The sequence below is a fragment of the Cetorhinus maximus genome, chromosome X (genome assembly GCF_964194155.1).
Source record: "Cetorhinus maximus chromosome X, sCetMax3.hap1.1, whole genome shotgun sequence".
Taxonomy (NCBI): domain Eukaryota; kingdom Metazoa; phylum Chordata; class Chondrichthyes; order Lamniformes; family Cetorhinidae; genus Cetorhinus; species Cetorhinus maximus.
In genome coordinates, this window is record NC_135917.1 from 1,215,932 (window position 1) to 1,241,826 (window position 25,895).

At 47.7% G+C, this 25,895-nt stretch overlaps 2 protein-coding genes across 2 annotated transcripts in view; one reads left to right on the plus strand and one right to left on the minus strand.

The window, feature by feature from the left end:
- Positions 1–25,895, plus strand: part of cdk4 (cyclin dependent kinase 4) — a 162,513-nt gene that overhangs the window by 48,890 nt on the left and 87,728 nt on the right. The gene's annotated exons all lie outside the window — the stretch shown is intronic.
- LOC144672627 (E3 ubiquitin-protein ligase MARCHF9-like) overlaps positions 1–25,895 on the minus strand; it is a 47,621-nt gene that overhangs the window by 9,164 nt on the left and 12,562 nt on the right. Inside the window, exon 2 of the mRNA XM_078534468.1 lies at positions 5,020–5,175. Coding sequence (XP_078390594.1) covers positions 5,020–5,175 — 156 coding nt within the window. The remainder of the gene's footprint in view (positions 1–5,019; positions 5,176–25,895) is intronic.

Here is a 25,895-nt window from a genome sequence, read left to right on the forward strand (position 1 = left end):
TCCCTGATCTAAATGGGTGGGAGAGCAGCAAGGAAATGGGGGTGTCTCCTGCTTACTGTCCCCAAAGGTTTTGGCTGGTATCATGATGATCCAGTCATGCAATCATCTACTGAGTGATACTGTTTTTTCAAAGAATCTGATCCACTGAAGGAAATGCTTGAGGGTGGTTAACTGAGGCAGGAGGTTAACAGTTTTATTTCCCTTGTCTTCTCAGGAATGGAAGAACTCAATGAAGGGATAGTCAGCGTTCCGAAGAAAACCAATCCCTCACAGCACCATCAGTGACAATCACCATCTCTACAGCACATAGGAAGATCCAGGCAACAAGGTTGAGGAGGAAAGCAAGAAAAGCTTGCATTTTGAGTCTCTCACAACCTCAAGACATCCCAAAGTGCGTTACAGCCAATGTAGTACTATTTTTTGAAGTGCAGTAACTGGTCATGTAGGAAACATGGCAGCCAATTTGCGCACAGCAAGCTCCCACAAACAGCAACTTGATACTGACCAAGTAATTTGTTTCAGTGATGTCGGTTGAAGGATAAATCTTGGGAGTAAGTTACACTGCGCAGGTCAGAAGGAGCAAGTGATCTTTGTCTGCTCAAGGCCACGCACCTACTGCAGGAAGTCTACAATAGTTCTCGCCTCTGCTCCAACATCTAGGGATTCAGATCTCACTGGATAACTAACAAGTGGAGATTTCTGTCTGAGGAAGATCATCCACTTGTGTCCCCTGCAAATTTCTGGGGAAGAAATCCATGAGCCAGAATTTTACAAAGAGGGTGGCCAATGCATGTGTCGAGTCATTGCCATACACAGCACAGGATGATATAGAGCACCAGAATTCCAGAAGGCAACCAGCACACTTACTCCTTCCATAAAGGAATCCCTTTGGAGAAGCAGTACATTGGATGTTCAACATCACATGCAATCTGGCCACCATCACAAAATGATGACAGTCATGCATCAACATTAAAAGCAAGTGGCCAGTAAAAGGTAGCATTTGAGGAACTGCCCAAGAAGTTGTCAGAGCTGGTGATCTAGAGAATAGTTCATTTGGAGAATGTAGATTGCAGCAGGAAGAAACGGGCCAGATACATGGAAGCCATCTTCAATCAGTGCTTGGTCTGCCAAACTTTCTTGGTGCATGGGTAGATCAGCAGCTAATTCCTTCGGTGTGGCTCCTCCACCCTGCTCTTCAACTGCTGTGGCATGACCTCTTTGCAAGGTGAAATTATGCGACATGCAGCAGATGAGGATAATTTGTGAGCTCCTTGAAGGGGATTGTACTGGAAGGTGCTTCCCACTGGGAACATACCATTGGGATGTGCAATCATTTTGTATATAGAATGAGCCTTACAGTACCTGCACTCTGTTTCCACCAAAATGGTGTCATGAGCCACGGCCCCAGAATCTGGTGTTGGTCTTCCCTCCACTTTTCCTTCCCCTTCAGACAAGAAGGATTGCCTTAACATGAAGGCATCATCAAGAGCTCACAGAGAAGGAGGCATTCATCAGAGTTGATGGCCAGGTAACAGCTAGGCACCAAAGATCAAAAACCCCTTCGAGCTCGTAGAGGGCAGAATTGTGTACAAGGGCCTGAAAAGAAACATAGGCGCAGGAAATGATCCCTACGTGCTTTCAGAAATTGTGTAGAATAGCATTGCCGCATTGTGGCATTGGTGGTCAAAAGTGAAAGTGTTCTATGATGCATCTGTGATCTCCTTCATCTGATTGGCTTTCTTGGTACTCCTGCTCTCTAACACACAAATAGCGCAGATGTTCACCGTAATGCCAAGGACTTCCAGGCTTAACTTGGAAACAAAGAAAGACTTGCATTTAGATAGCGCATTTCATAACCTCAGGACATCCCAAAGAACTCTACAGCCAAAGTACTTTTGAACTGTAGGGAAACGCCACATCTAATTTGCGCACAGCAAGGTCCCACAAACTGCAATGCGATAAATGATCAGATCATCTGTTTTTAGACGTTGGTTAAGGGATAAATATTGGACTCAGGACACCAGGGATAACTTCCCTGCTCTTCTTCAAGTAATGGCCACAATTTTTTTTCATCTCTCCGAGAGGGCAGATGGGGCCTCAGTTTAACATTCCATCTGAAAGATGGCACTTCCAACAGTGCAGCACTCTCTCAGTACCGCACATAGAGTATCAGCCTGGGTTATGAGCTCAAGTCTCTGGAGTGGGACTTGAACCCATGACCTTGTGACTCAGAGGCAAGAGGTCTACTCCCGAGCCATGGCTGACATCCATTAACAATAATAGCTCCACATCAAAAGCCAAAGGGAAGACAATCTACACATTTAAAAATGTGCTATATTTCCATCGCAGAATCTCAAAGTGAAGTGTAGGCGTTGATCAGAGCTGATAGCGTTAATCAGCGACTCACATGCTTACATCTTTTCATCCTCTGATTGGATTACTGTCATGTAACTCACCTTGAGGTATTTGGGTGTCCGTCATCAGTGGCCTAGCAATGGTAGGACAATGCGTCTTATAGCTGATCCTCAGTCCTTCACTTGGATATATGACAGCACGCACTGGGATTTGAAGAGAGGTGACCGAGAGATAAATGTACACACTCTGGGTGGTTTGTTCCTGGTAGCTGGCTTAGACTAGCTGCAGGGAGTACATCAATTAATTTGATGTTCCAGTATTTTGTAATTGAAGGCAACCATCTGGAGGAGTGTGAATGTTGAGGAACACTTTCACCAGTAAGCCAAACGAATAAACTCACAGGCGACACAGTTTAGACCAGCCCCTCCTCTTCCCACCCCCCACCCCCCAGTTCATATTTCAACTTCCCCTGTGCACAACATTAGATGTATCACTCATTAATAAAACCACTTGCTTCAATGTTTAAAGGGGGCACTGTCTTCAGGAAAAAGTGCTGGGAAGGGTGGAATAGGGGGGTGCATAGTTTCGTGTTTGCTTGTGAAGAGAGCTGCATCCAGAGACTCGTTTTGCATCACACTGATCTTTATGGGGCATTTCAATAATTACCCTGCCTTCTTCATGTTCAAGGTAACCATGGCATTGCGGTTTTTGTTAGCAGATGAGAAACACTCGCCAAGCACTTTTTCATGCAAACACTGCGCCTTTAAGAATAAGTTTATCATCTTCAACCCGCCCCCATTATACCAGTTGTATTTTGCAACTCATGCAAGACCTGGCGCCTGGATTCAAAAAAACTGGCACGACTGTAGGAACCAAACAAAGAGCTGAAGGGGCAGTCAGTTTACAGTGGGCTTTGTGGTGTCTTTTAAACGACATCCCCAGAAGACTAATGCCCTTTGTTGACAATTTATGGTTCAGGCCATTAACTGCGTGACCCAGTGCAGTACTGAGCCACATGGACCCAGCCAGGATTTGGTCCTCAGTTGGTGCTGAGTTAGCTGAAATCGGCAAGCGCAGAAGCTGAGGTGCTGTAATGATCCCCAGCGATGTGGGTTAGGGAGAGTAAGAGTCAGCCAAGGGTGCTGCCCTGGATATTTTTTCAAATTCGTCAACATTCCTCCACCGCAGCGCCAACTACCCCACCCCTCCCCAACCACCCCACCCCTCCCCAACCACCCTTTTACTGGAAAGTGCATGTGTGCAGATACTGGAATGGTGACAGACTCAGGCTTGGCTATAATGCCACCCAGCGTTGAATTCCCCACTGACCTTTAATGTCCAGGCTCATAACGTAACAAACAGGCAAGTGGGCGAGGTACGCGAGGGCAGCTGGTGCCTGTGAAACTTTGTGCCCAATTCAAAGGAGTCGGTTGGAGGGGGGAAAGAGGTTCAAAAACTAAGAGGAGGTGAAATGACTGCAATTTTCCTGCAGACTCCTGGGAAATTCCACATACACAACAGTTTCTGAATTTCTCCCGTCTCTCTGTTTCTATGCGCGTTATTGTTTGTAAATTAGAAAGTCTGTCCATCTTGGCCACCATTCACAGAACAGCTGTGATATCAGTGCAAAGTGGGTTCACTGCTCGCTGACACAAACATATTGACGTCAATCTGGAGTCAGGTCGAGAGAGAGGGTGGTACCAGACTGCTCGGAGGGAGGACGTCTTTCTCTGCTTTGCTGCTGAGTCTGTGCCAAAGTTGATCCTGGTTTCACACCACACCTCAGTGTCAGCATGCAGCAAAAGCTGTCGTTAGGCTTAAAGTGCAGAGGTGGCCTCACTGTCTCTAGTCTCAGGACTGGAAAGTGTAGGAGGCGAGGACACGTTCCCAGCAGTTAGGAGGTGGGGTCTTTTATAAATTAAAAGCCTGTCATCATTTTGACTTCTGCTGAATAAATTCTTTCTCCAGTGGGTTTGAAATGGTGCTGTATAATCACCAGCACCTTCCTATCAGCTTCCTCTGCCTGCTATTTTCCTGAAAGCACTAACATCTTTCATTGTGGAAAGAGTAATTTGATAGGAAAGTGTTGCTGAGGTTGAATTAATATCCTACAGCGGCATTTGATAGTAAAGGGGTGGAGAGGAATTGGAGCAGGGGGCTTTATTTTTTTTTCTACCCTGTTGGTGATATTGCCTTTCCTGTGGTAAATGGATAGACGCCACCTGCATGGCATGCGCACTGTGCATGGCACCAAGAGGTTTGTGACTGGGTGACACAACATGCTGAAGCTCCAATACATGGCAACCATTTGGATCTTTATGGGGCATTTCAATAATTACCCTGCCTCCTTCATCACACCTGGATCTAATAGCTTGCCAGGACTGAGTAAATAGCCACCAGAAGGCAGTAGGGCCTCCTGTGGTGTGACTCACCAACCCCAGCCCCAAGGGAGAAAGCACTGGAACATTACAAGGCAACTCAGACACCATTTGACAGCCTTGAAGCATTGGCAGGGGCTAACATGTATACCCACTCAAAGCATGGGCTGGGTGATCTGTCATGGAGAGGCCAAGCAAGAGACTACAACTGCAACAGATTAAACACATTCAAGGAAAATTTCTCTCTCCCTGCTTCCCAACATGCCAGTGGATGTCTACAACTGACCTGCAGGGGGTTCTTGGTGCTGATTGCCAGGACCTGGTATTTAAAGTAACACAGCTCACAGCTCCATGAGCCTCGTTCACTGATCCAGCGGATTAGGCACGGCTGGTGGGTGCAGCGCACAGAACCATCACACCGACAGGGGCTCAGTAAATCGCCCTGTAAAAAACAGACAACATACAGCACATTAATCACACATACTCAGGGAGATGGGGGAAACAAATGGATAGCCTCCTTATGGGTGCTGCACACAGCAAGTCACAAGTGTTTAAAGAGCAAACTTGTACTTTTGAAGTGTAGTCACTGTTGCACTGTCAGAAACGTGGCAGCCAATTTGCACACAGCAAGATCCCACAAACAACAATGTTATTAACTTTTTTTTAAAAAGTAAAATGTTTATTGAAGGATAAATATTGCCTAAGACACCAGGGAGAATTCCTCTGCTGTTCTTCCAATAGTACCATGGGATTATTTACACTCGGCCAAGAGTGCAGACAGGGCTTCAGTTTAAAGCCTCACTTGAGAGACGGCACCTCTGACAGTGCAGCAGTCCCTCTGTACTGCACTGGGAGTGTCTGCCTGGATTTTGGGTTCAGGTGTCCGGAGTGGGAAGCAAGAGAGTTACCCTCGGAGTTATGGCTGACACATGCTGATCTATTCAATAGCTAAGAATTTCTCTTTGGCTTTTTGAAGTGGAGATGAACCACATTGCTCCTGTCATCTCCAACATGTCTCAGTGAACACAGATCCACATCAACTGCGATAACACAGCCCTCCTGTACATGAGGTCTATTATTATCCATTCTAGATGGCACAATTACAGATGACATCCCCACAGGGATCCTGAATCACTACAGCCCTGTTATTTTCACACTATATTTTAAAGAAAGCTCTTAAGAGCTCTTGACGAGCAACACGCTTTCCTTGATCTAATCGTTTTTGATGAGATTTATGTTTCCCCATTGCCCACCATCCCTTGTGACTCCTACTGGGATACAACAGCCCTCCAAGAACTGTATCCAAAACTGGCATGCTTCATGTGTGAGCCCAGTGAGGTTTGCCAGGCTATTCAACCATGACATGCATTACAGCCCAGTCAGATGCCAAGATCATCCAATATCTAGATACGCAGTCAAATGTTTGAACAGGGGTGAGAGATCACTGGGTAACAATCAGGACCAAAAACTATGGTTGACTGTAGCACTTAAACACCTGCAGGCATGTCCATGTAAAGCTTTATTAAATACGTTCTCAGGCTATGAGGAAGCCCAGTGCTTTTCTCTGTGGCCCAGTGATCTCAATTAGTTATTGATCTCGCTCTCTGGTTATTTCCATTGCCTATCTTTTGACTATGAATTTCTCCTATTTCTCCCCTTCAAACTACACTTCTATTGAAAGGGGCAGTACCATCAAGAATAAGTCACTGCCAAACCTTAACTCATTTCATTATAAACGATCAATATGATCACTTAATAATATTGAAACCTATTATTACATCACTTGCAAATGTGGTGTATTGAAATTGTGTTTATATGGCACCTTCCACAACCTCAGGATGTCCCAAAGTGCTTTACAACCAATGAAGTACTTTGAAGTGCAGTCACTGTTGTGATGTAGGGAAATGCAGCAGCCAATTTGCACACAGCAAACTCCCACAAACAGCAATGTGATAATGATCCGACAATCTATTTTTTGATGTTGATTGATTGATATTAGGCAGGACACCAGGGAGAATGTTCCTGCTCTTCTTGCAATAATGCCATGGGATCTGTGGCATCCACCCTAGAAGACATACTCAGCCTCAGTTTAAATTCTTATCCAAACTTCCAACAACGCAGCGCTCCCTCAGCACTGCCCCTGCGACAGCGCAGCGCTCCCTCAGCACTGCACGGGGACTGTCAACCCAGATTATGAACGGGGCTTGAACCCACAAATCTTCTGATTCAGAGACAAGAGAGCCACAGTTGACATGTAACTGAGGAGGCCTATGTGCTACCCGACGGTCTAGCATGAGTACTAATGCCTGCATTGCCCAGTGTACAATCTGCCGTCAAAATGTGCCTGGTACAAGATAGCAGAATCAATCAGTGCAGCAGTTCTCTTGTAACACATTTAAACAGTTGTTACATTGGACTTGGTGAACTCCATCAAATTCACTCTTTAATGTTAAAAGAGATTTATAGTCAAGAATGATAGACATTTTCTAATCCCACTTCTTCAGTTATTAAGTGAAGCTGCCAACAGAAACATCATATATTGCTTTTAAATGCCCTAATCAATCACATTCTTATGAAAATAACAAAGTAAATGATCATGTCAACAAGATTAAGTTTTATGCTGATAGCATTTCAAATAGGAAAAAATTTAGTGAAAGTTGCCCAGTTGAAATTTATCCCTGGAGCCTACGTCAGTCCAGCAATGGAGGGAAGAGCATTAACGAGATGGTGACCAACTCTCCTCTTTCTTCTAAACCTTTCATAAAAGGTTTGTAATTAGTTTTACCATATTCTCAAAAAGAATTTTATTTTTATTCTTATTTGTCATTTAAAGTTTGCAAACCTAATCAGCTTCCTCTGGTGTAATTAAATTGTCCTTCCATACTCTGGGAGAGGACATTAATTTCAAATGAGGTAAAGTACATTGAATGAAGAAGTGTCATGTGAACGTCTTCTGGGGGCGTCTGTCCCTAGCAGTCCTCTACATAATAAACCACCTCAAAAATTGCTCCTACACCACTGTGCACACATAGACATATGTGTATATTCTCAAACTGGGGTCCGCAGAAATATTCCAGGAGATCCACAGCTCAGGAGGACCACCCACTATGCCATAGGCAAGAGTAAGCGAGCGGGCGGCATCCAAAGACTTTCTCCTGCTGCACCTCCCCACCCCACCCCACCCCAGTGCCCTCTCTGCGCTGTGCTTTCCCAGTGCAGTGAGAAGCAGGCACACCCAACTCACTGATATGTGTCAGTAAATACCTGTTTTCTTAAAACATTCTTTACATGCAGCACTTTTGTATTAGGAGTATTATTCATCCATTCATGTGTGCTCTGCCTGAAGGCAGGTCCTTGGCTCATTGTTTGCTGATGCTTCATCCTGAGCCATTTCCTTAGCAGTTTTTGTCAGTGGTGGTTTACCATTGCCTTCCTCTCTCAGGAGCAAAGCAAGGAGGCAGGTCCCAAGTTCACCTCAGCTGGAATGGGAATCAAACCTGTGCTGTTGGCATTATTCTGAACCACACACTAGCCATCTAGCTAACTTAGTTAACCGGCTAAAACAAAAACAAAAATACCTGGAAAAACTTAGCCGGTCTGGCAGCATCTGCAGAGAGGAACACAGTTAACGTTTCTAGTCCAAATGACCCTTCAACAGAACTAAGTAAAAATAGAATAGAGGTGAAATATAAGCTAGTTTAAGCGGGGGGAAGGTGGGACAAGTAGAGCTGGATAGAGGGCCAGTGATAGGTGGAGATAACCAAAAGATGTCACAGACAAAAGGACAAAGGGGTGTTGAAGGTGGTGATATATCTGAGGAATGTGCTAATTAAGGGTAGAAAGCAAGACAAGCAAGGTACAGATAGCCCTAGTGGGGGTGGGGTGGGGTGGGGGAAAGGAATCAAAAAAGGCTAAAAGGTAGAGATCAAACAATGGATAGAAATACATTTAAAAATAATGGAAGTAGGTGGGAAAAGAAAAATCTATATAAATCATTGGAAAAAAAAAAGGGGGGGGGTGCGAAATCGGAAAGGGGGCGGGGATGGAGGAGAGAGTTCATGATCTAAAATTGTTGAACTCAATGTTCAGTCCAGAAGGCTGTAAAGTGCCTAGTCGGAAGATGAGGTGCTGTTCCTCCAGTTTGCGTTGAGCTTCACTGGAACAATGCAGCAAGCCAAGGACGGACATGTGGGCATGAGAGCAGGGTGGAGTTTTGAAATGGCAAGCGACAGGGAGGACTGGGTAATGCTTGCGGACAGACCGAAGGTGTTCTGCAAAGCGGTCACCCAGTCTGCGTTTGGTCTCTCCAATGTAGAGGAAACCGCATTGGGAGCAACGAATGCAGTAGACTAAACTGAGGGAAGTGCAAGTGAAATGCTGCTTCACTTGAAAGGAGTGTTTGGGCCCTTGGACAGTGAGGAGAGGGGAAGTAGAGGGGCAGGTGTTGCACCTTCTGCGGTTGCATGGGAAGGAGCCGTGGGAAGGGGTTGAGGTGTAGGGGGTGATGGAGGAGTGGACCAGGGTGTCCCGGAGGGAACATTCCCTGCGGAATGCCGCCGGGGGGGTGAAGGGAAGATGTGTTTGGTGGTGGCATCATGCTGGAGTAGGTGGAAATGGCAGAGGATGATCCTTTGAATGCGGAGGCTGGTGGGGTGATAAGTGAGGACAAGGGGGACCCTATCATGTTTCTGGGAGGGAGAAGAAGGTGTGAGGGCGGATGTGCGGGAGATGGGCCGGACACGGTTAAGGGCCCTGTCAACCACCGTGGGTGGAAAACCTCGGTTAAGGAAGAAGGAGGACATGTCAGAGGAACTGTTTTTGAAAGTGGCATCATTAGAACAGATGCGACGGAGGCGAAGGAACTGAGAGAATGGGTTGGAGTCCTGACAGGAAGCGGGGTGTGAGGAGCTGTAGTCGAGGTAGCTATGGGAGTCGGTAGGCTTGTAATGGATATTGGTGGACAGTCTATCACCAGAAATTGAGACAGAGAGGTCAAGGAAGGGAAGGGAAGTGTCAGAGATGGACCATGTGAAAATGATGGAGGGGTGGAAATTGGAAGCAAAATTAATAAATTTTTCCAGGTCCCGACGAGAGCATGAAGCAGCACCGAAGCAATCATCGATGTATTGGAGAAAGAGTTGTGGGAGGGGGCCGGAGTAGGACTGGAACAAGGAATGTTCCACATACCCCATAAAGAGACAGGCATAGCTGGGGCCCATGCGGGTACCCATAGCCACACCTTTTATTTGGAGGAAGTGAGAGGAGTTGAAGGAGAAATTGTTCAGTGTGAGAACAAGTTCAGCCAGACGGAGGAGAGTAGTGGTGGATGGGGATTGTTCAGGCCTATGTTCGAGGAAGAAGCGGAGAGCCATCAGACTATCCCAGTGGGGGATGGAGGTGTAGAGGGATTGGACGTCCATGGTGAAGAGGAGGCGGTTGGGGCCAGGGAACTGGAAATTGTTGATATGATGTAGGGTGTCAGAGGAATCACGGATGTAGGTGGGAAGGGACTGGACAAGGGGAGAGAGAATGGAGTCAAGATAGCAAGAAATGAGTTCCGTGGGGCAGGAACAGGCTGACACGATCGGTCTGCCGGGACAGTCCTGTTTGTGGATTTTGGGTAGGAGGTAGAAGCGGGCCGTCCGAGGTTGGGAGACTATCAGGCTGGAAGCTGTGGAAGGAAGATCTCCAGAGGAGATGAGGTCAGTAACTGTCCTGGAAACAATGGCTTGATGTTCAGTGGTGGGGTCATGGTCCAGGGGGAGGTAGGAGGAAGTGTCTGCGAGTTGACGCTCAGCCTCTGCGAGGTAGAAGTCAGTGCGCCAGACAACAACAGCACCACCCTTGTCAGCGGGTTTGATGACAATGTCAGGGTTGGACCTGAGAGAATGGAGTGCAGCAAGTTCAGAGAGAGACAGGTTAGGAGTGGGTGAGAGGAGCAGAGAAATTGAGACGACTAATGTCACACCGACAGTTCTCAATAAAAAGATCAAGAGAAGGTATGAATCCAGAGGGAGGGGTCCAGGTGGAGGGAGAATATTGGAGGTGGGTAAAAGGATCTGTTGAATGGGGAGAGGACTCCTGCCCAAAGAAGTAAGCACGGAGACGAAGGCAGCGGAAGAAGAGTTCAGCATCGTGCAGAGCCCGAAATTCATTGAGATGAGGGCGTAAGGGTATGAAACCAAGTCCTTTGCTGAGCACTGAACGTTCAGCGTCGGAGAAGGGAAGGTCAGGGGGTATGGTGAATGCACAGCCGGGGCTGGGATTGGAAGACGGGATGGGGACAGAGGGACAGGCAGGGGTGGAGGGTCCAGGATGGGTGTTGGTGTCGATGAGCTGTTGGAGCTTGCGATCCTTTGCACTTAAAAGAAAGAGACAAAGTTTCTTGTTGAGGCGTCGGATGAGACGAAGAATAAAATGAAACTGGTGGCACGCGCAGCTTTGAAAAAGGGTGCGGCGGTGTTGCTGGAGGGAGAGATAGTCTCCCAACCTCGGACAGCCCGCTTCTACCTCCTACCCAAAATCCACAAACAGGACTGTCCCGGCAGACCGATCGTGTCAGCCTGTTCCTGCCCCACGGAACTCATTTCTTGCTATCTTGACTCCATTCTCTCTCCCCTTGTCCAGTCCCTTCCCACCTACATCCATGATTCCTCTGACACCCTACATCATATCAACAATTTCCAGTTCCCTGGCCCCAAACGCCTCCTCTTCACCATGGACGTCCAATCCCTCTACACCTACATCCCCCACCGGGATGGTCTGATGGCTCTCCGCTTCTTCCTCGAACAGAGGCCCGAACAATCCCCATCCACCACTACTCTCCTCCGTCTGGCTGAAATTGTTCTCACACTGAACAATATCTCCTTCAACTCCTCTCACTTCCTCCAAATAAAAGGTGTGGCTATGGGTACCCGCATGGGCCCCAGCTATGCCTGTCTCTTTATGGGGTATGTGGAACATTCCTTGTTCCAGTCCTACTCCAGCCCTCTCCCACAACTCTTTCTCCGGTACATCGATGATTGCTTCGGTGCTGCTTCATGCTCTCGTCGGGACCTGGAAAAATTTATTAATTTTGCTCCCAATTTCCACTCCTCCATCATTTTCACATGGTACATCTCTGACACTTCCCTTCCCTTCCTTGACCTCTCTGTCTCAATTTCTGGTGATAGACTCTCCACCCATATCCATTACAAGCCTACCGACTCCCATAGCTACCTCGACTACAGCTCCTCACACCCCGCTTCCTGTAAGGACTCCAACCCATTCTCTCAGTTCCTTCGCCTCCGTCGCATCTGTTCTGATGATGCCACTTTCAAAAACAGTTCCTCTGACATGTCTTCCTTCTTCCTTAACCGAGGTTTTCCACCCACGGTGGTTGACAGGGCCCTTAACCGTGTCCGGCCCATCTCCCGCGCATCCACCCTCACACCTTCTTCTCCCTCCCAGAAACATGATAGGGTCCCCCTTGTCCTCATTTATCACCCCACCAGCCTCCGCATTCAAAGAATCATCCTCCGCCATTTCCGCCAACTCCAGCATGATGCCACCACCAAGCACATCTTCCCTTCATCCCCCGGCGGCATTCGCAGGGATCGTTCCCTCCGTGACACCCTGGTCCACTCCTCCATCACTCCCTACACCTCAACCCCCTCCAACGGCACCTTCCCATGCAACTGCAGAAGGTGCAACACCTGCCCCTCTACTTCCCCTCTCCTCACCGTCCAAGGGCCCAAACACTCCTTTCAACTGAAGCAGCATTTCACTTGCACTTCCCTCAGTTTAGTCTACTGCATTCACTGCTCCCAATGCAGTTTCCTCTACATTGGAGAGACCAAACGCAGACTGAGTGACCGCTTTGCAGAACACCTTCGGTCTGTCTGCAAGCATTACCCAGACTTCCCTGTTGCTTGCCATTTCAACACTCCACGCTGCTCTCATGCCCACATGTCCCTCCTTGGCTTGCTGCATTGTTCCAGTGAAGCTCAACGCAAACTGGAGGAACAGCACCTCATCTTCCGACTAGGCACTTTACAGCCTTCTGGACTGAACATTGAGTTCAACAATTTTAGATCATGAACTCTCTCCTCCATCTCCATCGCCTTTCCGATTTCCCACCCCTTTTTTCCCAATAATTTATATAGATTTTTCTTTTCCCACCTACTACCATTATTTTTAAATGTATTTCCATCCGTTGTTTTATCTCTACCTTTTAGCCTTTTTTGATTCCTTTCCCCCACCCCACCCCACCAGGGCTATCTGTACCTTGCTTGTCTTGCTTTCTACCCTTAATTAGCACATTCCTCAGATATATCACCACCTTCAACACCTCTTTGTCCTTTTGTCTGTGACATCTTTTGGTTATCTCCACCTATCACTGGCCCTTTATCCAGCTCTACTTGTCCCAACCCCCACCCCCCCCCCCTCCCACCCCCCCACCCGTCCCCCAAACTAGCTTATATTTCACCTCTATTCTATTTTTACTTAGTTCTGTTGAAGGGTTATGCGGAGTCGAAACGTTAACTGTGCTCCTCTCCACAGATGCTGCCAGATCTGCTGAGTTTTTCCAGGCATTTTTGTTTTTGTTTTGGATTTCCAGCATCCGCAGTTTTTTACTTTTATCTTAGTTAACCGGCCCCCTTACGAGTATTATACAGTACCATAATTTAGATGGGGGGTGGTGGTGTGGTGTCTGTGATTATTGGTCCATTTGAAAAGGGGACCTTCAAACAAATCGCTGTCATAAACACACACATGCACCATATGCATATAAAGATACGTACAGACACATGCAATGACACACCTGAGGGCTTGTAGGTACAGGAAAATCAGGTAGCAAACACAGAGAAATATGCAGAAAAGGTCTGTGCGGGAGGAGAAACAGAGTGTTTGAAATGGTTAATATCAGCAAGTTGTAGGTGAACACACTTTTATGTTCTGTGCACTGAAATGTACAGGTGGATGAAACAGCCCAGGAGTGTAGTGTTCACAGATCATGCCACTAACCCTAATAAAAACACACCGAGTACTCTCCTTCTGACTTCTGCCCTCAGTAAAATTATTCCACTGAAACTATGATCAATTGATTAGTGTGCAACAATCATGAACCTTCTTTGGTGTCAATAAGGCAGGAAATCCATCATCTCTGACTCAGGCGACTGAGAAATCTATACAGGTAGGAGTCCCACTTGCCCACTTGGAGCACACACTTTATCTCTGGAGTCACAGATTCCACTTACCCAAGTTGACAAAAGCTGAACTTTAGGCCACCCCTGGCCCCTTCCTGCTGTGATCAAACAACAGATTAATGTTACAGAGCAAAGACAGGCAGATGGATTTAAGGTACAGAACAGTTGTGATCAAATTGAATGGCAGAACAGGCTCGAAGGGCTAAATGGCTTCTTCTTGTTCCTATGCTTCATCCTGTCCCTTTCCAGCATCATTGCATCCAGGATCACTGGATTGTGATCACGAACAGGGATCCTGGCTGATTTTCTTTCTTTTCCCTTGAAACAAGAGGCACACATGGAGCATCTAACCCATCTGCCGTCACCCAGGCCAAGGTCAGTTAACTCGGCAACTCAGCACAGCCCACGGATAGAACACCTGGGGTCTTTCTAGCTCACTATCACACCTAGCTGTGCATTTACCAACTGAGGCACTTCAGACTAATGCCACTTGTGCCATCCTCTCTTATGCCAGTCAGCATTTTATTTAATTAAAACAAACTGCCAAAACTTACCAGTTCAAAATGAATCAGTTGAGGAGATATTGCAGTTGGTGTTTGAACTAAAACCAAAAGCAGGCCAAGGGAACAAAATAGGACTTTAACTGAAATCTACCTTATTCCAACCCAGTAGGAAATGGAAAGACACCATCCAAGGCCATTTCACACTCTATAAAGAGCAGAGCCACGCAATGAGTAGATGGGGAAGTTTGGTGAAGGGTGGGGGAAGGAGGTGTTTGTTTCCTTTTGCATTTCTATCTTTCTCACCCTGTAGGAAGTGGTTCTTACTCTACTACAGGGAAAGGAGTGTGTATTTGGTGAGTATCTGGTAAGTGGTTAAGGTCTATTCTATTTCTAAGGTTTAAAATAGTATACAAATTGGTGGTAAAGTTAATAAAATGTGTAAAAAAGCAACATAGATATGTGAATAATATAATTAAGTAATTAATTAAAACACATTAAGGATGGTAAGACAGATGATGTGTCAAGACTGCAGCATGTGGGAGCTCCTGTGATTCACTGTGATCCAGGGCAAACACGTCTGCAGTAAGTGTTTGCGGCTCGAAGAATTTCTGCTCAGAGTCCTTGAGTTGGAGGCTGAACCGCAGACTCTGCGACACATCGGGGAGGGGGAAAGTTACCTGGATGCTTTGTACCAGGAGGCAGTCACACCACTTAGGATAGGGTCTTTTGATTTGGTCAGTGGTCAGGGACAGAAAGGTGTGACTGCGAGTGAGACAGGTAAGGGGACCCAGTGGGCAGGAGTGTCAACCGCTGCAATTGTCCAATAGGCTTGAGGTTCTCTCAGCTTGTTTGGATTAGAGCGGGGGTTGCAGGGTGGACAAGCTGACTGACCATAGCACCTTGGTATAGGAAGCCATTCAAGTCGGGGGAGCAAAAAGGAATGTAGTAGGGGACAGTATAGTGAGGGGGATAGACACTGTTCTCTGCAGCAAAGAGTGAGAGTCCAGATGGCTGTGTTGCCTGCCTGGTGCCAGGGTTTGGGACATCTGCTCAGTGCTAGAGAGGAACTTGCAGTGGGAAGGGGAGGATCCAGTTGTCATGGTCCATATAGGTACCAATGACATAGGTAGAACTAGGAAAGGGGTTCTGCATAGAGTATGAGGAGCTAGGGGCTAAATTAAAAAGCAAAACCGCAAAGGTTATAACCTCTGGATTACCTGAGCCATGTGCCAATTGGCATAGGGTGCATAAAATTAGAGAGATTAATACGTGACTCAAAGACTGGAGTGGGAGAAGTGAAGGCCCTAGATAGGGTAGACAGGAAAGACTTGTTTCCCCTAGCTGAGGGGTCAATTACCAGTGGGCATAGATTTAAGGTGATCGGTAGAAGGATTAGAGGGAACATGAAGAAAAACTTTTTCACCCAGAGGGTGGTGGGTGTCTGGAATTCACTGCCTAAGTTGGTGGTTGAGGCTGAAACACTTGACTCATTTAAAAGGTACCTGGATCTGTATCTGAAGTGCTGTAACCTGCAAGGCTATAGATCAGGTGCTGGAAAGTGGAATTAAAATAAACGGCTAGTTTCTTTTTTCTCCTTTTGGTCGGCGCAGACATGATGGGCTGAATGGCCTCTTTCTGCACTGTAATTTTTCTATGGTTCTAAGTGGGTTCCAGTTTGTGGGGCACTGGCACCAGTACTGGGGAAAGTGGGGGCTGTACTATTGGGACAGTCTACACCTGAACCATGCTGAGACCAGTGTTCTTGCGAACTGCATAACTAGGGAAGTAGAAAGGGTTTTAAACTAAATAGTGGAGGTAAGGGATCAAATCTGAGTTATCAAACAGTAGAGACAAGGTATGAGAAGAAAACAGTAACATTGGAAATGAGGGTCAGAGAATGGCAAGGGACAGAGAAAAAAACCTAACAATGCACAATTAATCAAGGCTAGATTTTACAAGGATAACAAAAATACAAAACTAAAGACTGTATCTGGATGCACGTAACATTCATATCAAAGTAAACGAATTGATAGCGCACATTGAAGTAAATAAATATGCTCTGATAGCCATTACAGAGATGTGGCTGCAGGATGACAAAGATTGGGTCCTGAATATTATGGGGTATATGACATTAAAGAAGAATAGGAAGCTAGGTAAAGGTGGAGGGGTAGCACTGTTAATCAAGGATGGCATTTGTGCAATAATTAGAGATGACTTTGGTTGAGGAGATCAGGATGTAGAATTGGTTTGGGTGGAGACGAGGAATAGGAATAGAAAGGGAAAGAAGCCACTAGTTGGAGTAGTTTACAGGCCCCCTAACTAACCACAGTGTAGAACAAAGTATACAAGAAGAAATATTGGGTGTTTGTGATAAAGGGATGGCAATAATCATGGGTGACTTTAATCTACATATAAACTGGAAAGATCAGATTGGCAGTAGTAGTCTGGATGAAGAATTCATAGAATGCTTTCAAGATAATTTCTTTGAGCAGCACATTCTGGAATCAACCAGACAGCAGGTTATATTAGACTTGGTATTGTGTAGTGTGACAGGATTAATTAATGGCCTCAGAGTAAAGGCACCCGTAGGTAGCCGCAACCACAATACAATTGAATTTTACATCCAGTTTGAAAGGGAGAAGAGTGGGTCTAAGACTAGTTTTTTTAAACTTAAATAAGAGCAACCATGTGGACATGAAAGCTGAGCTAGCTGAAGTGAACTGGGATACTAGGCTAGGGGATAGATCTATAGAGAAGCAGTGGCAGACATTTATGGGGATGTTTCAGAATACTCAGAATAAGTATATTCCTACTATAAAGAAAAATTCTAAAGGGAGGACCCACCATCCGTGGTTGCCTAAAGAAGTTAGGGAAAGCATCAAACTTAACCTGTAACTGCACAAAGATGAGTGGCAGGTCAGCTGATTGGTCAGAATATAAAAAACGGCAGAGAATGACTAAAAGGTTAATCAGGAGAAACAAATTAGAGTAGTAGAGGAAGCTAGCTAGAAACGTAAAAACTGATAGCAAGAATTTCTACAGGTATTTAAAAAGGAAAAGAGTAAGTGAAGTGAGTGTTGGTCCTCTAGATGCTGAGAATGAGGAGTTAATAGTAAATAATAAGAAAATGGTGGATGAAATGAACAAATATTTTGCTTCTATCTTCACTATAGAGGATACAAAAAAACATTCCAGTAATAGCTGTAAATCAGGAGGTGGAAAGGAGAGGGGAACTTGGTAAAATTACAATCACTAGGGAAGTAGTACTGCACAAACTGATGGAGCTGTGGGCTGACAAGTCTCTGGGTCCTGATGGGCTTTATCCCAGGATCTTAAAAGAGGCGGCTGATGAGGTAGTAGATGTGTTGGTGTTAATTTTCCAAAATCTGCTAGATTCTGGAAAGGTTCCATCAGGCTGGAAAGTAGCAAATATAATCCCTCTATTCAAGAAGGGAGGGAGGCAGAAAATAGGAAACTATCGGCCAGTTAGCTTGATGTCTGTTGTGGGGAAGGTGTCAGAACCCATCCTTAAGGAGGTTATAGCTGGGCACTTAGAAAAACTCAAGGTAATCAGGAAAAGTCAGCATGATTTTATGAACGGGAAATCATGTTTAACCAATTTATTGGAGTTCTCTGAAGGAGTAACATGCGCTGTGGACAAAGAGGAGCCTGTGGATGTGCTGTACTTGGATTTCCAGAAGGCATTTGATAAGGTGCCACATCAAAGGTTATTGCGGAAAATAAAAGCTCATGGTGTAACATTACCATGGATAGAAGATTGGCTGGCTAGCGGGAAACAGAGAGTATGCATATATGGCTCTTTGTCTGATTGGCAGGATGTGACGAGTGGTGTCCCGCAGGGGTCTGTGCTGGGTCCTCAACTTTTTATAATTTACATCAATGACTTAGATGAGGGGAGCGAAGGCATGGTAGCTAAATTTGCAGATGACACAGAGATAGGTAGGAAAGTATGTTGTGAAGAAGACATGAGGAGTTTGCAGATAGATATAGATAGGTTGAATGAGTGGGCAAAAATCTGGGAAATGGAGTATAATGTGGGAAAATGTGAAGTTGTTCACTTTGGCAAGAAGAACAAAAAAGCAGAGTATTACTTAAATGGAGAACGGCTGCAAAATTCTGAGGTGCAGAGGGATCTAGGTGTTCCACTGCATGAGTCACAAAAAGTTAGTATGCAGGTGCAGCACGTAATCAAGAAGGTTAATATAATGCTATCCTTTATTACAAGAGGAATTGAACATAAAAATAAGGATGTTATGCTTCAGTTATACAGGGCATTGGTGAGACCACATCCTGGAGACTGTGGGCAGTTTTGGTCTCTAACAAAGGATGTAAATACGTTGGAGGAGATTCAGAGGAGCTTTACTAGATTGATACCTGGAATGAGTGGGTTGTCTTATGAGGATAGGTTAGACAGGTTGGGCTTGTTTCCCCTGGAGTTTAGAAGAATGAGGGGTGACTTGATTGAAGTATATAAGATCCTGAATGGTCTTGACAAGGTGGATGTGGAAAGGATGTTCCCTCTTGTGGGTGAGTCCAGAACTATAGGGCACTTTTAAAATTAGGGGTTACCCTTTTCGGACAGAGATGAGGAGAATTTTTTTCTCTCAGAGGGTCGTGCAACTTTGGAACACTGCCTCAGAAGGTGGTGGAAGTGGAGTAATTGAATATTTTTAAGGCAGAGGTAGATTCTTGTTAGGCAAGGGAATCAGGGGTTATTGGGGGTAGATGGGAATGTGGAATTTGAAACGAACAGGTCAGCCATGACCTTATTGAATGGCGGAGCAGGCTCGGGGGGCCAAATGGCCCACTTCTGCTCTTATTTCGTATGTTTGTATGGTCTGTGTTCTCTTGCACTTAGTGCAGCTGCAAGCTGCCTGAGCAGATGAGGTCAAATGTGCATTAAGCGTCGCATGACCTGCACTTGTTCTGGTGGTGAACCTTACCCCCCACCCTGATTAGAACCAAATGTCTCACCACAAATTATGTCTGCCTCATCTTTTGTTCTCTAGAATTGGACTGTTGGGTTTCCACAGCCACATGACACTGGGAGCTTTCATCAAGTCAGCTGTGGCTCAGTGGGTAGCACGGTCACCTGAGTCAGAAGGCTGCAGATTCAAGCACCACGCCAGAAACTAAAGCACATAAATCCAGATTGATACTCCAGTACAGTGCTGAGGGACTGCTGCACTGTCAGAGGTGCTGTCTTTTGGATGAGACGTTAAACCAAGGCCCCCCATCTGCCCCCTCAGGTAGGCGTAAAAGATCCCATGGCACAGTTTTGAATAGGAGTTCTCCCTGGGCCAATATTTATCCCTCAACCAATATCATTAAAAAATAAATTATCTGGTCATGATCACACTGCTATTTGTGTGCACAGCAAGCTCCCAAATTGGCTGCAGCGTTATTGTTCCAGGATGAGTCATTGTAATTGAGAGAAGGAGGACAAGAAACTGAAAAATAGAGGTAAAGCAATGAGCAAAAATCAAATACAGCTCAGTTATTCAGCGCTGAGCTGGGTTTTAACCTGTTTCACCTGCACATTGCCTTTGTCACCTCCAGATTTTACTATTCAAATGCTTTTCTAAATGGCCTCCCATATTCCACTCTCCATAAACTTAAGGTCATCCAAAGCTCTGCTGCTTGTAGCCCAAATTGCACTAAATCTCGTTCAACCATCACCCCCTGTGCTCACTGACCTACAATGGCTCCCAGTCCAGCAACACTTCAATTTTGAAATTTTCATCCTCATCTACAAATCCCTTCATGTCCTCACGCCTCCCTATCCCTGTAAGCTTCTCCAGCCCATTCAACCCTCTGAGATATATGTAATCCTGATCTTTTGAGCATCCCTGGTTTTATATCGCTCCACCATTGGCAGCCATGCCTTTAGCTACCTAGGCCCCAAGCTCTAGAATCTCCTCCCTCTCTCCTTATAACCTACTTCTTTGACTAAGCGTTTGGTCATCTGCACTAATATCTCCTTAGGTGGCTTGGTGTCAAATTTTGTTTGATAACACTCCCATGAAGCGCCTTGGAACATTTTACTAAAGGCACTATAAAAACACACCTACTTGGTGTTGCACTCTGGGCCACTGTCTCTTATCCTCCCAGTCTGAGGTTTTCACCACCACTAGATTTCCGTCCGAGTCTGGAGCTGACCTTCGTGCACTTGAAATATTATTGCTGTCATTCTCTTACAGTGTGCAGTGCACCGTGAATATTTCTCTCTGGCTGTCAGCTTTCTGAAGCAGTGACATTAAAAATGGAAAGAGGTTTCCTGTTGTCTGCTGCCAGAGGCCGTGTTAAAGCTGCCATGCTCTCTCCCTACCCCTGTTCAGTGAGTAAATTCAGCGGCCAGTGAGTAGTTAAGTCAGAAGTAGCACACAGTCAGAAGATCCCAAGTTCAGTCCCCAGTCTGTGTTTAAGTAGTTGAAACAAAAACAAAAATAGCTGGAGAAACTCAGCAGGTCTGACAGCATCTGTGGAGAGGAAGACAGAGCTAACGTTTCGAGTCCGTGTGACTCTTCATCAGAACTAGAGAGAAATAGAAATGAGGTGGGACAAGTGGAAATCCTGTTGGAGAGAAGAGCAGTACATTGATATTTGAGTTGGTGTGGTGATGGGGAGTGGGGAAGTGCTACAGTTTGTCTGGGGTGGCAGGGAAATCTTCCAGGGTTCGCGCTACTGATCGGCATCCAGCGAGAAAGTGCTTCTGCATGGATGTCCAGTGAAATATGGCCCTCCCGCTGAACTGATCCAGTGAAACATTCCTCTCCATTGTACATCCATTTTTCCAGACTATTGATGCTGTAAACTGGATAAATTGGAGGCATGTCATGTGACATGAAATCATATCCACTCTGGCCTGGACTGAAGGAAGCAAGTTTCATTCAAGCCTTTGTCGTGATTCTATCACATCCTACACAGTGGAGGGTGGACACAAACCCAGAAAACTCCACACGTCAGAGAGCGTCAGGTCCTGGTTACGAGACACTTGGCCAGCTTAGCCCAGCAGGCAGGAGGTTTGAACAAAGTGCTCCATGAGCAGTGGGAAAAAAATCTATATTTAATTCTGCAGAGCTGCCTTTCCAGCTCACCAAGAATCAATGAAAGCAAAACTAACAAAACTGGAATCCCTTGGAAAAAAACGCAGCTACAGATGAAGCACTGAGCTGCTGCCTATCAGCAAATCATCTAGACAACTGTTTGGCGACAGACAGCATCTTCTAGGTGGATGACAAGAGAAGAAATGTGGCACTCAAAAGGGATCAGTCAACACTGCTATTTAAAGAGCTGCTGTTTCCACAGCCAAGGGGAAGAGAATTGAAGGACCCCACATTTTTGTGGCAATGATGACATCACTTGCACGCCGTTTCCATCTGCGCGTTGCAATATTTTACAAACATGATAAAACAAAACACTTTGCTCGTTGTTAAATTAGCCCGCTGGTGCTCACAGTCCAGTGTTGCAATTGAAGAATGGCCACTTAGGGTACTGGAGAGCTGGATGTTGCTAGGCAACAACTTGCATTTATATAGCATCTTTTACTGTAGTAAAATGTCCAAAGTGCTTCAGAGGAAAGGTACCAAACATAAGGAAATTTTAGTGCAGGTGACACAAAAGCTTGGTCAAAGAGTTTAAAGACCCAACTTAAAATGAGCAGGTAGAAAGGCGGAGTGGTCTAGAGAGGGAATTCCAGAGCTTAGGGCCAGGCAGAAGGCATAGCCGCTAATGGTAGAGCAAATAAAATTGAATATGCTCAAGAGGTCAGAATTGGAGGAGTGCAGATATCTTGAAAGGTTGTAGGGCTGGAAGAGGTTGTGGAGATAGGGAGGGGCATTGGCCATGGTGGGATTTGAAAACAAGGATGAAAACTTTTTTAAAAAATCGAGGTGTTGCTTAACCCGAAGCCAATGTAGGCCAGGAACCACAGGGGTGATAGGGGACTTTCTCCTACTTTGGTGCATGGTACTATTCAATATAATTATTTTATATAAGATCAAATGACTCCTGAGCAACAAAGTGGAATGATTGAACAACATTCAGTCAGTGAGAAGCATTGGAGTCCTCAGGTGTCTCTGTGCAACACAACTTTTAAGAGCCAGGAGACAAAGACTGAATTGTATCTGTGTTTTCTTGATCAGCAAACCTGAAGCCTCTGCTGATTGCTGCTTCCCACTACAATATAATTTCAATATCTCCAATGCAATACAACTTTATCACAATATTTCATTCCTCAAAAGAACTCATAAAAAGCACCAGGATAGAGTGGGATAAAAGGTAAGTAGACAAAAGGACAAGACTGAAGTCAATGGAAAAGACTCTTGAGAATCATGTTGAGGATAAAACAGGCTACTAATTCACTATGAGTGCATTACACTCCTGTCCTGGCAATTTCATCCTACAAAGCCTGCTCACGGTAAACTTTCATTAGCAATAAAATAAACAGAACTACAGCAATGATTCCACCCTCTGTTCACAAGATAATTATGGATGACAAAGGTCATCTAGCACAGCTCATCTCATGCATCCAGAATGAAATATGAACATACATAGCAGGAGTAAGCCATTCAGCCCCTTGAGCCTGCTCTGCCATTTGCTACATTATATCAGTGACTACAACTCAAAAGTCTTTAATTCACTGTAGACTGTTATGAGACATTGTGAAAGTTGCTGTATAAATGTAGGTATTGTCTTTCTTTCATTACATCTGCATACAGTAGGCCGAGTGACAGTAGCAATGGTGAAATTGGAGGCCTAATGCTGATTCTCAAAGGATAATTAATCACAGAGAAATCAACTGATGTTAGCAAATAAAATCACTACATTTACAAAACAATTCAACTCTGTAGCTAGTACAATTTTACCATTCTGACTTCTCTGGCACCAACCCACAATATACCATAAATGGCATCTGCCCCTTTTACACCAATGAAACTATCCCCAGGATTTGTCAATCAGACATCTACCAGCAGCTTAGGAAAATGTAGATTGAAAAATTCAGATCAACAATTCGGAGAAGAATGATACTGAGTACATAAATTCAGTGTGGCCTTAACTCAAGAACTGGAAATCCAGTTCCCCCGGAAGCTGTCATACAAATTGGTTTGTACACCGAATTTACAGCCTGAAATGGAAAAATGTAGTTAATTCATAAGAAACACTAACAACAAAAAAAGTGATACCCTATCCCATCCCTCCCTCCAACCTCCTCCCTAACTCATCCTCCAACCTCCAGTCCAGCCCCCCACCCTCCCTCCAATCTCTGCCCCACCCCTCCCTCCAACTTCTGCCCCACCCTCCTACTCCTCCGTCCTACTTCTCCCCCACCCCTCCATCCAACCTCTCCCCCACCCAAAACCCCTCCCTCCAACCTATCCCCACTCCCACCCCTCCCATCACCCCTCCCTCCCACCTCCCCATCAACCCTCCCTCCAACCACAACCCTCCAACCTCCCCCCAACCCTCCCTCCAACCTATCCCCCACACCTCCCTCCAACCTCCTCCCCAACCCACCCCCCTCCCTCCCTCTCCCCCACCCCTCCCACCAACTTCCCCCCAAACACCACACCCCTCCTTCTCGCAACCCCCACACCCCTCCCTCCAACCTCTCCCCACCCCCTCGCACCTCCCTCCAACCTCTCCCCAACCTCCAACAATCTCATCCCCCAACCACTCTCCCATCCCTCCCTCCAGCCAACCCCCCATCCCTCCCTCCAGCCAACCCCCCATCCCTCCCTCCAGCCAACCCCCCATCCCTCCCTCCAGCCAACCCCCCATCCCTCCCTCCAGCCAACCCCCCATCCCTCCCTCCAGCCAACCCCCCATCCCTCCCTCCAGCCAACCCCCCCATCCCTCCCTCCAGCCAACCCCCCATCCCTCCCTCCAGCCAACCGCCCATCCCTCCCTCCAGCCAACCGCCCAACCCTCCCTCCAGCCAACCGCCCATCCCTCCCTCCAGCCAACCGCCCATCCCTCCCTCCTACTACCCCAGCCCACACCCCACCCACCAACCTCCCCACAACCATCCCTCCTACTACCCCAGCCCACACCCCTCCCTCCAACCTCCCCCACGCCCCTCCCTCCAACTTCCCCAACACCCCTCCCTCCAACCTCCCCCACGCACCGCCCGCCATCCCGCCCCTCCCTCCGCCCGCCATCCCGCCCCTCCCTCCGCCCGCCATCCCGCCCCTCCCTCCGCCCGCCATCCCGCCCCTCCCTCCGCCCGCCATCCCGCCCCTCCCTCCGCCCGCCATCCCGCCCCTCCCTCCGCCCGCCATCCCGCCCCTCCCTCCGCCCGCCATCCCGCCCCTCCCTCCGCCCGCCATCCCGCCCCTCCCTCCGCCCGCCATCCCGCCCCTCCCTCCGCCCTCCATACCGCCCCTCCCTCCACCCACCATCCCTCCGCCCTCCACCCCGCCCCTCCCTCCGCCCGCCGTCCCGCCCCTCCCTCCGCCATCCCGCCCCTCCCTCCGACCGTCACCCCGCCCCTCCCTCCGACCGTCACCCCGCCCCTCCCTCCGACCGTCACCCCGCCCCTCCCTCCGACCGTCACCCCGCCCCTCCCTCCGACCGTCACCCCGCCCCTCCCTCCGACCGTCACCCCGCCCCTCCCTCCGACCGTCACCCCGCCCCTCCCTCCGACCGTCACCCCGCCCCTCCCTCCGACCGTCACCCCGCCCCTCCCTCCGACCGTCACCCCGCCCCTCCCTCCGACCGTCACCCCGCCCCTCCCTCCAACCGTCACCCCGCCCCTCCCTCCGACCGTCACCCCGCCCCTCCCTCCGCCATTCCGCCCCTCCTTCTGACCCTGATCCCACCCCTCCCTCCGCCATCCCGCCCCTCCCTCCGACCGCCGTCCCGCCCCTCCCTCCGACCTCCGTCCCGCCCCTCCCTCCTTCCGAGCTCCCCCCGGCCCCACTCCCTCCATCCTCCCCCCGCTCCACACCCACTCCCTCCAACCTCTCCACAACCCCCAGCCCTCCCTTCAACCTTCCCCCATCCCTCCCTCCACCCACCCCCTAAGTCCAGACCCCTCCAACCTATCTCCCCGCCCTCCCTACAACCTCGGCCCCACCCCTCCCTCCAACCTCCACCCCACCCTCCTACTTCTCCGTCTAATCTCTCCCCCACCCCTCCTCCCAACCACCAACCAGCCTCGCCGCCCCCAGCCCTCCCACTTCTCCCCCCCCCACCCCTCCCTCCAAGCTCCCCCACCCCTCCCTCCAACCACCTCCACACCTCCCTCCAACCTCCCCCATCCCTCCCTCCAATCACCCTGTCATCCCTCCCTCCAACCACCTCCACACCTCCCTCCAACCAACCCCCACCCCTCCCTCCTACTACCTACCCCCCACCCCTCCCTGCTACTACCTCCCCCCCACCCCTCCCTCCTACTACCTCCCCCCCACCCCTCCCTCCTACTACCTCCCCCCACCCCTCCCTCCTAC